At 46.7% G+C, this 13,530-nt stretch overlaps 1 protein-coding gene across 8 annotated transcripts in view; it reads right to left on the reverse strand.

Annotated features, from left to right (window-relative positions):
- Positions 1–1,220: 1,220 nt before the first annotated feature.
- LOC144132753 (uncharacterized) overlaps positions 1,221–13,530 on the reverse strand; it is a 344,373-nt gene continuing 332,063 nt past the window's right edge. For all 8 annotated transcript variants that reach the window (XM_077665388.1, XM_077665392.1, XM_077665387.1 and 5 more), the window contains 3 exons: positions 11,490–12,014; positions 10,484–10,815; positions 1,221–8,090 (listed from right to left, as the gene is read on the reverse strand). In XM_077665388.1, the coding sequence (XP_077521514.1) occupies positions 7,904–8,090; positions 10,484–10,815; positions 11,490–12,014 (1,044 nt within the window). In that variant the 3' untranslated portion in view covers positions 1,221–7,903. The remainder of the gene's footprint in view (positions 8,091–10,483; positions 10,816–11,489; positions 12,015–13,530) is intronic.

Genomic DNA, 13,530 nt, shown 5'->3' on the forward strand with positions numbered 1-13,530 from the left:
ACACACAGCAAGCCGAGCACCGCCACTTCAGAGGCTGCTGTAAGATCGCTTTTGCCGCCGGCCATACTTGGTCACGTGACCGTTCCGCCATCGCCGGCCTTCGGGCCTTGTTAATTCGACGGCTGCTGCTGCGCTGGTGCCCTGTTGCAAGACGCTTTTCCGGACGGCCTCGCTCCAACTGTCGGACGGCCCAAAAACATCGTGCGAGTGCGCAAGCAGGTGTTGGCGCTGGAAAATGTTTGGTTGAACCACAATTACTCGATTCGATCTTTTGGTGTAGCGTTAAGACAGGAGACGGGCAGAGTGGGTCAGAGATCTAACACGTGTTAATGACATCTTAGTCAAAATCTAGAGGAATGGGCTTGGGCAGGGCATGCGATTAGGAGGAGGGACAGGAAACGTAGCAGTGGGACAGCAGGAAGTTAGATGACATTACGAAGCTTTCAGGGATCAGGTGGCTGCAGCTGGCACAGGACAGGGCTAACAGGAGAGAGGTCTCAATTTGTTCTGCAGTGTGTGCATCCAGGCTGATGATGACGATACTCATTATAATTGATTAAATTGGTTGTCAAAATGAGGTGGCTATCAATGATTCAGTTTCAGCGTCATTTTAGTCACATGCACCAGTACTGAGGAGTCCTAAATGTACCTACAGAGATGTCGCAAAGGTGAAAAGAAAGAGTGCCACGCTGCATTTGCGCACCTCTTTTCCTAGCTGTGCCTTTTCCCGCGCTGCTTACTGGTTTGAAAAAAAAAAAAAAGCACCCAGATTGTGTTGCGAAAGTGTAGTTCTTGTTGGGAACACGCCTGCCACTTCGCATGTGCACTTGGTGGCACTCACGTAAATTGGTTTTCGAACATTTGCGCATGCTAGTAAAAGGGCACCGCGTACACCTTGTGAGTAAAGGCACTCACTTGTTAGGGAAATGACATTGGACTGATCTGACGAGTGCAAACACTTTCCTCTACTCTGTAGACATAGACATTAGAGTGAGACATTGCTCTAGATACCTCTTAATAACGGCACATATCAGACTTCCAATGCGGCCAGAAAGGATGCTCAAAATGCAGGCTTTCAATTTCTTCAACCGTCGGTATGACTCCGGGCAACAGGATAACTTAGTCGCACCAGTGGTGTACAAGTCTTCGAAAACTGTGGCCTTGTTTCCAACATGTCAAGCATCCAGCGAAGTTGTAAGAATAAACAAACTTGCACTGCATTGCTTTCAATGTTTTTATTACTCTCATTATCAAATGCACTTTCAGTTTCTGTGAAGAGGGAGAAAACAGGAGGATCAACAACACAGTTTACAAATAAACTGATCGGCGAAAAACGCAGTGAAAATGAAGAAACAGAAAAAGGAGGTGGGTGGGGAGGATAGAGAAGACAGATGCTCCCGGCACAAGGGTTAGTAACTTCGAAAAAGTACACCGCGCAGTAATAGACCACCAGTACTGCTTCTAAGCCATTCGTAGAGGCACACTGACCGATACAGAGATTATAGATACTTGAAATGTGTCGCACATAGATATATTATATAGGCAATATTGCTCCCTGGGGAGCGCTTCGCAACCTCTCAAGCGACACCAGCATCGGCTGCACATCGCAAAAAGCGTCGTATACTGTGACGCTGCACAGACGTCAAGAGAATGGAAGTCGCCGTCTGCAGTGCGTTGCAAACGCAGCAAGACGCATTTTTTGGTTGTGCAAATATGGCGTCCGTTGTCCAAAAAAAAAAAGCAGTTTCACGGAAAAAAAAAGCCGGCTGACATCAAATATGGCGGCACTGACGTCACCAGCGTATATAAACTACTACCTATCACAGATGGGCGTTTTTCGGTCACTTCAACACGACACAAGTGCAAGGGGGTAGTCTAGCAGCTCGAGAGCACACGCGTCCAGCTTGTTTAGGCTTTAACAAAAAATGTATCATATAAACAGAACCATACGGACCCTGATAGCGCCCAGACATCTTTCTTAAGCTCCATCATGCCTTGTGGAGTCGCAGGGCATTTCATAACATGGCGACTTGACGAAAACCCTCGTCGAAGGCCACATCCTTGGAGATGAGCAAACAGCGAAATGAGGCAAATAAATTTCATGCACTGTTGTGTAAAGCCGACGCTTGATAGCTTGTCACAAAGATGCGGAGAGAGAACATTCTTACGGATTCTTTGAGTTTGTTGACGGCAGACAGCCTCTATAAGTTTGCTTCCACTAAGCCATTTGCTCCTGGTGTCGTCGGCACAAAAACATCTCTTGTGGAAGGCAAACCGGAAGCAAGGCAACAACTGAGTTGATAGCTATCATTACCAGGTACGTAGAACCCAAGAACAGAAACTAGCAAAGCAATCTGATCAACCACATCAAGGTTGTGCCAGCGCTGATGAAAGCAATATATAATAATGCTCTAGAAAATTTACTGCTCAAGAGAGAGCCGCAGACCCAATACTACAACCACAGTCCATGCAACGAAAGAAGGTAAAATGTGCTTTCAAAAATACTGCTTCTCTCAATTCTACTAAACTTGCTGAACCCAACTCCAAGCATGAACCCGACTTGTGCGTTTTCCGCAACCTCAAAGCTCTTATGACAATTAATTGGACAGCTCCAGCCACATCTTCTAGCACTTTCGAGAAGCCGACTGGCTCATTTCCCAAACTGCACCTGCTTGTGTGGCTAACAGCTGATGCGTCTGGAACAGCAACATGAAGGTAGCAACTCACAATGCTAATGTTCCACGAGGGGCGTGCACTGAATGCCAATATAGAATTATGCCACTGAGGCCACGTTGCGAGGTCAAGGAACATGAAGCGCATGTCTGTATTGGCACCCAAAACTTTGCCCCTGCTTCCCTGCCACTGTTTCAAGCACGACCATGCCTCACTGCACTATGCAAGCATCAGAATTGTCAGGCAAACAACCCGCCCACCTCGGCTTCCAGTGGCCAATTTGGGTGCATGACCACCCAATGGTTCGGCAACAATGAGCCTCGCCATGCATAGACAGAACCAAGAGCTCCTCTGCTCAACAGTGTAGGGAATACGCGAGAAGTGCCATCCTGAGACAAGCCTTCAGGCTAACTACCACCTCTCTGGACTTGCGTGTTGCCTCCAGAAGCAGTTTAGTGATACTGTACACGAAGCAGACCACGCAACGTAAGTGGGGTGGGTGGGAGGGAAGCATTTGTGCACAAAAAGCCTAGCACAGCAAGAAAGCGCACCGGAAGTACACAGCTAAAAACGTTTGATGTGCGTGTTCCAGCTTTCCTGCCTTACGACTGATGCCATACTCTATGTGTGTAAAGATGCACGAGCCCCTGCCACTAGTCCACTCAATAAACTACTCCCCAAATGCTCCTATTTTTTTTACCGACCCGTGGAAGTTTTTGTTATTACTGCCAAACATAACGTATGCTAGCAGCAAGTAAAGTTGGCAAAGGTGCACAACATGGACTCAAAATAAGGAGGACCGCCCTGTTGGTCCAAAAGATGGCGCTGCATCCTTCCGCACGACATTCAGCACTTTTCTTTCATTGCTACAGTGGCAGAGCACGCAAAGATGTACCCTGTTCCACAGGCACATGTTCAAGCTGGGCCCACCGTGTTTACGCTGCAAGAAGAAAAATTCAGCCATAAAGCTAACACACCGCAAGCGCACGACACTGCAGATACCACAACAGCGTACCAGACAGCACACAAATGTGAACCATTGCCACCCTGATGCATGCAAGTCCTCAAAAACGGCCGCCCCCTAGTCGAAGGTCCCTACCACCCACTTTCACGTACATTCTAATGCTCTCATAGAAACTAGGGCTGGTGTGTTTGACAAGTGGATGTTTCGTAGGAGACTTGAAACGAGAACCCACCACAAATTTACCACTGCATGAAAAAACAAGCCAGAGAATGATCATACAAAGGTTGCCTCACAAACATCACTTGCTTGACCACCGATGCATTGAACTTCATGCTCCCAACAAACAGCAATGCAGTTCGGCACTCCTTGAAGAGTGTGGGGCTTGGCTAACAGCGAAGTTGTCACATATGCATTCAACAAAACTGAGTGCCTAACACTCCTAAACGAAGTGCTAGGCACCGAAACCCATGCCAACCAAGAATAACCTTTTCGACACCTGCACTCAAGCATAGCATTGAACCATGTATCCCAAAGTTTAGGCTTCAAGTGCTACGCCTACAGCTGAACGCCAGAAACACACGAGAAGAGAGAAAAAAGAACAACAATCTTTGCAAAAAGTGTCCTGTGCAGCAAAATTAGGTGTGAATGAATTAGTGTCTGTTCCAGAAGTCGCAGGCAGCAAAACTCGCTAGCTTCAAACCATGCTAACCACTCCTGCTCGTCCGTACCACAGAATCAAGCCTTCAAGCGCATAGAGAAGAAACTGGGAGGCAGATTGTTCAAAAATAAATACGCAAATCTCGACTTCAAGGACACATTTTAGCGAGAACAGAAACACAGTGGAAAAAGATAAATCCACAAGCTGTAAACAGAAAATGTTTAGAAAAATTGCAGTAAATAAAGATGTCAGTGAAAAAAAAAGTGCAGATATATATTAGTCATTGTGCATAAAAATAAACATTCAACATAATGGGAACACATGAAAAGGAATCTAAGGCTCACAAAACTAAAAGCACAGCTCACTGACTAATTCTATTAGGTGCATTTTTATATATTTTTTTATATATTTATGTACTTATATATAGAAACGCTTTGTCTCATTTGCATAAATGCAGAGAAGAGGTTGAAATTAGAGGTACTGTGAGAGAAGCCCATAATCCCAAGCAACTCGAGCTAACTACTACTGCGTAAGTAAAATTACAAAAAGAAAATAATGGCTGCTTCTTTGTACACCACCGAAGAAAAAAAAATGAAAGAATGGCATAATTACATGTTGAGATAGGTGCCCTGTCACACGGAACAGCAGATTGAAACCAAGCAACTTTACTGAACACCATGTGTGCTGTTTTGAATGGCAACAGATAGTCTCAAAACAGTCACAACTTGCCGACTTGCGTAACAAGCAAAACTGAGATGAAGACAAAGGGCACCAAAGATTCTAAAACCTGACAAGCTTGGCTCTACTTGCATAAAAAAAAGTGGGGGGAGAGAGTTCACAACAAAGTACATCACGCATATCCCAAATTGCGTGCCCAAGGATTGCAGGCAAACGAGTGCAAGTTTCACTGAATTTCAGTTTTTTGCTCCATTCATGGGAGCCCACTTGTCAAAGCAAGAAAACTGTAGTTGCCGGTGATTCCATAGGCCGCTCGCAGGTGAGACGTAGTCCAGTATGTATATATGTACCAACCAACGTGCGCGCACTTCTCCGACCACTCGTTAATGTCCAAACGCCGGTAGCACACCTGTGGTGCCAGTACTTTGTGCTTTCAGATTAAAAACGTCTTTGGAGAACACAGCCTTGCAACACAGCAGTTGAGGCAGCTGATGGCGGGGGAGATGACTGCAGGTTCTCTGGAAGATGACGATAGATGCCGCTTGTCCACGTTTTGATCACGATTGGTCCGCGTTTGATGCGCTCAGACTCTCACCATGTTCGCACTCTGGTCAGAGTCGTTATTTTGATCCACAGCTTACTAGATCAGGACCATGAAGGAAAGGATATGCGCAGAAAGTTCACTTCAGGGCTGCTACGATGCAAATGGTCTGCACTAGCCGAATGTCTGAACCATCGTAGCATATCTGGCATACAAAATCAGATCAATCTGATTTCCATGCCAGACACTACCCTCTCGCATGACAATCTCGGCTGGCAGCCAAGGATGCATGGCCACGACATGCTGAGAAGGGCAGCAGGAATGTTTCCACACATTCAAGGATGAAAAGAAATACTGCACTAGAGACAAAAAACAGAGCAGCTCTGCAAGTGACAATGCAGCTGATTCACCCAAAGCCAGCAGCTGGCCTCAGCATACTGGAATTGATTTACAAAATCCTGTGCTTTGGAAGGGTGAAACTAACAAATCCAACATATGCAAAGCTGAAAAACATAACGGACTGCCTGCATTTTTTCACTGCATGATGAGAACCAACCATAACAGATGTGCACTGTACAAACCTCTTGCAACAACGAAGTGCTAAAAAAATTCACAAGATGCAGCTTCATTCGAAAGAAGTGCCAAACCTGAAAACTTGACTGTGAGAGCCACACTTTGCACACATACAAAAAAATCAGCATGGAAGTGACAGCTCTGATTAAGCCTATTGTAGACTTTTATCTTTAACTTAATACAGTAGAACCCCTGTATAGTAAAGTAGCTCGGACCAGCAAAAATCTTTACTATATCAGGGCCTTTATCAGCTGTTGGTGATGGCATGACTGACTATGCTCTCTGCCTGCTTACTAAGCACGAAGTGTTGGTTTATAAAATAAACACTCAAATACCTCACATCCTGCTCATATCGTCCATTATGTGATAATTATTTATTTTCAGTTATCAAATCACATTTGACTTCATTTGTGTCTTGTGGAAGTACCGTATTTACATGAATACAATGCGGCTACAAAAATAAAGTGATTAAAGTGAGTTTTATTCGATCTCAAAACCAAAGCTTTGCATGATCACAGCGTGGCCTCAGTGTCGTTTAAAAAGCAGTAATTAAGAAACACGCGCAACGCTTTCAAGTGCCGCAAAGCCACGTAGGCAGTGCCTCCACACCTCTGCTTCTTGCCGCTGTTTCCCCCGTGCTTGGTGGTGCTGTGCTACGAACGCACGCCCTTCCCTTTTCTACTCCTTACTGCACTTTTACTGGCTTTTCTGTATCAGCGACCTGCGCCGCCTTCTTTCTACGTTGATAGATAGCTTCACTACTTCCGTGTGCGGCGCGATCTGTGTCTCAAGCTGACCAAAAAGTTTGCTTCTCCTTGCGGCTCTCTAGCTTGGTGAAGCCACCCCAAAGAGTGCCATTTTATTTTATCGTATCCGGTATCAATTTGCTTTAGAGATCCTAACTTCGCGCGGGCCGCGGGCCGCGATGTCATCATTCCGCGTGAAGTACATTGTCACAGCCGGAGGCTTTTTACTATAGCCGTTTCTTCGCAAAAACCTTTACTGTAACAACAACAAAAAAAAAGATGTTCAGTTGCTTATGGAAAGCGAAATGGGACTGCAGCTTCACTTTACTATAACCAATTTACTATAGCAGGGTTCTACTGTATCGGTTCTTTCAGGTCTCAAGAACCTCCTTTCGGTAATGAAACCGAAACCTCCCCAAAATTGGGAGTAGAATAGCATTTGAAATTTGTTCATCTGTTGCTTTCTGCAAAGAGACCATACATAAAGCAAATGTGAGGTATGAGAATTCTGAACAGACACGACAGCTTATTTTTAGAATTATAGTTGATGAAAGATTTTACTCATGTCAAATTCAGAACAGAACCTGATGACGATGTGTGCGTCATGCTCTACACTGTGAATGAAACCATGAAGGCTTCGAACTTTATATTAATCATTGCACTGCATGATGATGTCTCTCAAACACCAAAGCAGATCATAGATGGCAGCAATAAAGGCAGCACAAAAAAATGTAACAGATGGTAAACTGCAGCTCATGCCATAGTCTTGCTGCATTGGATGATGTGTCCTGTGCAAAAAGTTCCAGATGCTGCACCACACCTTGTTTCACTGATGAAGGCTAGACACGATGAGTGAAATCAAGTGCCCCAACCCTCCTGACCAGGCAACAAAACAAAGTTCTTCGAGACGGATTGAAACGAGCCGACAGAAGAGTAGTAAAGATGAGAAGGAAAAGGACGGGGGCCGTCAGGATGGGAGCTGCAGCGCGCGCCGCTGTGGCAGAATGCGTCGTCGACCGCTGGCTGTGCCGTCCCCATGGGAAGTAGGGGGGCCCCAGTGATCGCCACCTTCAGGAAGGGTTCTTCAAGATGCGCTTCTGGCGGAAGTCGTATACGCGGCGGCAGAAGAACACCATCTGCGGATCCATTCGACCTGGAGGCAGCCTGTCCCGCCGGCTGTAGCCATCTTCTTGATCTGGCACCACTGCCATTGGCGGCCGCAGTCCTTCTTCAAGCATCTTCGTGCGTGCTCGATACCTGCAAGGAAGTGTCCAGTGCAAATATCTTTCAATGCGCTGGTCTCATTTTGAAATAAGTACTTCATCATAGTCAAATAAGAGGAATGGAGGAGTAAGAGAGACTACGCTTGATTGCGTTACAGCTCCCTCTACAGAGATAAAATATACACGTGAAATGACGCTTCAAGAATTTGTTTCTCCTTGTGGAGTGCATTAAACAACAAATCCTTGGCAGCAAGCCACACGCTTCTCCATGCATGCAGTTGGTACATCAAGGCTTGAAATAAATCCTAAATCTCAGCAACAGGTTATACAGTTAAAACTTGATTTAACGAAGTTGAGGGGAGCCGTGAATTATTTCGTTAAATCGAGAACTTCGTTAAATTGAATGAGGCATTTCTTGGGCACATAATTCAGTACATTCGATTACAGTAAAACCTCGTTAAAACGTACCCGCTTAAACAGTACTTTCGTTTTAAAAGTAGTAAAGTCAAGTCCCCGACTGAGCACCCATTGAACATAATGCATTTTGCATCCGCATAAACCTAAACCAGCTTATCGCGGTCGTATCGGTTAGCACGTACCATTTTCACTTTTCGTCGCACTCGCGCGTGACGAATTCACACCGGTAGCACCGACCCAAAGGACGGTTCGGCTAGTGGCGCAACAATCTTCCCTAAATACCGCCGACGGGACGGCAAACCACACAGCTAATGACAAATTGGCGCCAAAGTTGGTAATCATACAACTAGCGCAATCTTTGGGGGTCCGTATGGTCATCGTCATGACCCCCCGCGCTACTTTCGAGTGGGTAGCGCGAACACCACGACCGGCGCCGCTAGCGCGTATGAAAAGAAACAACAAAAATTCTTACTCGACAAGAAAGGCCCGAGGGGACTACAAATTTATTTTCCGCCAAAGAAGTCGGTGATCTTTGCCTGCGTGCGCTTTGTGAGCAACGGCCTTTGTTTGCTGTGTTTGCCGCCGTGGCACGCCTGCCCCTTCAGGGCGAGTGTTTTTTTAGGCAGCATTTGGTAGAATAGACCGCTCTCATCGGCGTTGTAGACGTCGCTGGGGGCATATTTTCCCAGAATGTCGGGCACGTTTTCAGACTGCCAGTCGCCGACTACAGCCATGCTTACGCTGCTCGCTTCACCGCTAAGCACTTTCCCGACGATGCCGTGTCGTTCTTTGAAGCGCGACAGCCAGCCGGGACTTGCCTTGAACTCGTTGTCGCCCAGCAAGCACGCGAAAGAGCGAGCTTTTTGTTGGAGCAGGTCTCCACTCACGGGAATACTATTCTTCGCCCGCAAATCCATAAACCAGGCGAAGAGGGCCTCTTCCATTTTGCTTTGAGGAGTGGTCTTCAGCGTTTTTTTGCACGAGAGATTCCCCGACGAAGTGGCGCGGAGGATGTCATCTTTCCCTTTCAATATTGTGGAGAGAGTACTCGCTGGAATGCCATGTGATGCAGCCACGTCACATTTCTTCTGTCCACTTGTCACAGCACGAATTATGTCCGCTTTCTCGTCCAGGGTAAGCCTTTTTCGTTTCTTGCAGGGCTCCATCTGCTAGTCAGGAGGGTTAGCGGCGCGCTTGCTCGCACACACCACGTCCGCGTTCACGATAGCAAGGCTAGACTGATGGAGGCCTAACAAGCTGAGCTTGACAAAGACGTGTGTTCAAAGGCACGGGGAAATCCGCACAAGAGCGAACACAGAGCACAACACACAAACACACACAAAAAAAACACGCGAACTGCAACAGCGCCATCTATAAAATGTGGCACGAAACTTTTTTACTGCTGGCGCCATCTCGTGAGCTCGACTCAAAATTAAAACTCGTTTTGCGCCGCGCAGTTTGAAAAAAGCGACGGGATGAAGATGCTCCGCGCTGTTACCGCTGACTCGCAATCAATAAATTTTGGGGTGCTGTCTACAAAATAGACCAAAAATTAACACTTTTTCACCTTTATTTCTCGAAAAAAGGTTCGTTAAATCGGGACAGATCACGGAATCGGTTTCGTTATTTCGGGTTAGTCAAAGCATTGAACCCTATGGGCGTCTGAGGGGGAATTAGGATACCTTCGTTAAATCGAGATTTTCGTTAAATCGGGTTTCGTTAAATCGAGTTTTGACTGTATTCAGTACCAATAGAGCTGAGCCATTTCATAAAGGCATACTATCAGTGAGATTTCCGCAAAGTGTTATAAACTGCCGACTTGTGGCCCAGCTACAAGATTAGAGCGCCAGAACTCTTGCTGCAGCGCACTTAATTATTTCCACCTAGTTACTACATGCTCTGTGAATTTATTAGACCATGCAGTCATTGCTACCAGTGTGGGACGCTTCAACAGGGGCCACATGTGTGGACAAGTTGCGCCACAAACCTGGTGTACGACTTGGTGCTCACCTGCAGTACTCGGCAAATGTGAGGACATAGCACTTGTCCTCAATGCAGGCAACACTGTTGGCATCGCGGTGCTTGGAAGCGAAGATCTCGTCCTCCATGTGGTGAGCCTTGCGGCCCTGGTCAGTGTGCTCGGGCCGATAGTACCACAGAAGGCTCATCATCATCTCCCCATCCTCGGCATTCTCCCACAGGGCAGCCACCTTGGCCACAAATGGTAGGTCTATTTTGCGTGGGCCCGACCGTAGCAGAACGCAGTCGCGCACCCGAATGACGTCTCCCTCTACGTGCCTCATGGCAGGGAAGCACAGCCGGAAGCGTGGAGAGTCCTCGTTCTGTGCGGAATACCAAACAAACATTTTAAAAACTAGGCACCGCAATGCATGAATGAGGAGAGCCAAGAGCATGCAGGGTTTGGGTTGGTTGGCTTGCGTGTTGCCCATGAGGCAGGAGACGAAAAGCAGTGTAGGGAATATGCGACGACAAGAGATAACAGTCAACTTATGCATCTGCTTGTTGCTCTACACATTACGTTTCTTCACCTCTTGATTCAGGCAGATGCAAACAGCTTAACAGACTTACCTCGCAGGAATCCTACAGTATGCACAATAGGCCTATACGTCTGAATGAACCAATGCCACAAACAGGACAAAAGAATTGGCTGGGTGTTACCACCAATGGGAATGCAAATTTCAGTACAGCTATGGGTGATGTGAAATGCCAATGCCACATCGCCTCTGGGCAAGTGTGCCGGACGTCTGTAATGTTTAAGCACTCGCTATGGTAGCTCATTCATGTCCAGTGACACTGTCATTTAACTAATCAATGATACCAAATAGCGCGGTGGTAATGTTATGTGTGACATCACTCCATTCTGACCAATCAACATGAATCATTGCATCTTCTGTGTTACACAGACGATGGCAATGCTGCACAAATTGGGCACATGGCCTTAACAGCTGTCGCCGCAAAAGAAGAGAAGACAGAGGAGACCGAAAGAAGCACTCACATTCATGACGACCACCTTCTGGATGGGCTCTCCATCCCAAGACCATCCGTGGGCAAACTTCCGTCGTGGTGGTCGCTTGTTCAACAGCAGTTTGGGGGGAAGCACTACAATGGGGGTCTTGTTAGTCTGCTGCAGCAGAGCAGAGCTCTTCACCGTCAAAGTACTGGACGCAGCAGCAGCAGAAGACTGCACTTTCTTGGCAGCTGACTGTGAGGCCGAACCATTCTCCTTGCGTGGTTTGCTCGGCAACTGACCCCCCACTACGGTGTGTTCACTACTTGTGTCCTCACTGTTGTCCGCAGTGTTCGTTGCAACGGCACTTTTCCTGCTTGCTAGATCTGTTGCTGCTACTGTGGATAAGGTTGCAGAAACTCGATCCACTGTCCCAGGTGGCGCTTTCTCTGGCTGAGGAGAGTCGTCTGTCTCGCATGATAGCCTCTGCTTCTTTCTCTCTGCAAGTCGCACAGCAGCCACATGGTTTGGCAGGGACTTCTTCACGCCATTCTTGGCGGTCGGTAGACACACCTGAACGAGAGGACGGTTGCAAAAAATGTAGTGCGATGCAAGAAATACTCAGCTCACTAATGACTGCATAAATATAACAAATATTAACAAAAAATGGTAAAAACAACCAGCTTTTAAACCATCAGAAAAACCCTGCCACTGCCTTCACCGATTGTTTTACCACTGGAATAGTAGTTCAAGAAAAAGAAGGCGTGTTTGAGCCTAGGTCTTCATTTCTTCTATCATCCCATGACTTTCAACAAAAGCTGCAGTGACCACATACAGTCAATATTAGGCACTAATGGAAAAACAGTATTTTCCACAGATTCTGATTTCAGTTCCTATATTTAAGAAAAGTGGCTGGTACACTTCGTCAAGCAGGACATTTTAAACTAAACTTGATTTTAGTCTAAATTCTAGTCCGAGTTCTAACCGGAGCTTTTAAAACACATAAATACCAACGAGGTGTTAATGCCAAATCTGATCACTACAGTATAAGTACGTTCACATGACCCTCGTTAATTTGTAAATCCAGATAATCTGAACTGCAGGCATGGTAATGGCCAAATACCCATGCAAGTCTATGGCTTCGGATGCTCACTAATTCAGGCAATACGGACCTCAAACTGGTTCAGTCGAATGGGCTGCTGAAGGGAGGGAGGCCACATCTAGAAATGACTGGCGCGGCAAGTGGTCGTCAAAGTATCTCTGCTCAAACCTGAATTGCATACTGCAGAGTCACCCTCACACCTTTGACATGTGCACAACAGCAGGCGTGACGAAAGACAGACAGCCCCATCTCCGAAAATTGTCTGACCGTGCAGTTTCAGTTTTGGTTCTTGCAGCTGCTGGCTGCAATTCAGCCGACCAACTGAGCCCAACTGCATGCCGTCTTGGAAGCAGAGTGGCGCCACAATGTTTCCGTCGTTTCCGTTCGCGTGGTTCTTCCATCGCACTGAAATTGCGCCAGTTGTGCTTTGTACACAGAAGCACAGCCACGTGTCCGATCCAGGTGGTTCTGGGTGAAGCCTCCATACAAGCGACGTAGCTGCTTGTAAGACTGATTGAGGGTGTTCCACTGCAACTCCATCACAACATAAAGGATGCTGGGGAAGCCTTCACCATTTTGGAGCAGTTCTGCCTCAATGCTACTGACAGTGTGACGCAATAAGGAGGCATTGATGAAACTGTGAAAAATAGCCACTGCTGTGCTCTTCTCATCTCAAAAGTAGAACATTGCTCAAACTTCCACCAAATGAATTTGCCATGATGCAAGCGGTTCGCACCAGTGTTTTCAAGGTCACTCGATAATTCAACCATTTTCCTTGTCCCTTGAAATTCAAATTAACGAGCACTACCAAATTAACTTATCTTTCATGAGAAACCCTGCCCCCGCCAGTCTCTACATGGCTGGGTGAAAGGTGGTTATCACTCTCGCTTTCTATAGAAGCACCATGGATTGAGTGAAGAGTTTTTCTCGTCCTGGGCAATGACACAGGCAGCAGCGACAGCAGGCACCTGGGATGGCTCTGCCCCG

This window comes from Amblyomma americanum, chromosome 5 (genome assembly GCF_052857255.1).
Source record: "Amblyomma americanum isolate KBUSLIRL-KWMA chromosome 5, ASM5285725v1, whole genome shotgun sequence".
Taxonomy (NCBI): Eukaryota; Metazoa; Arthropoda; class Arachnida; order Ixodida; family Ixodidae; genus Amblyomma; species Amblyomma americanum.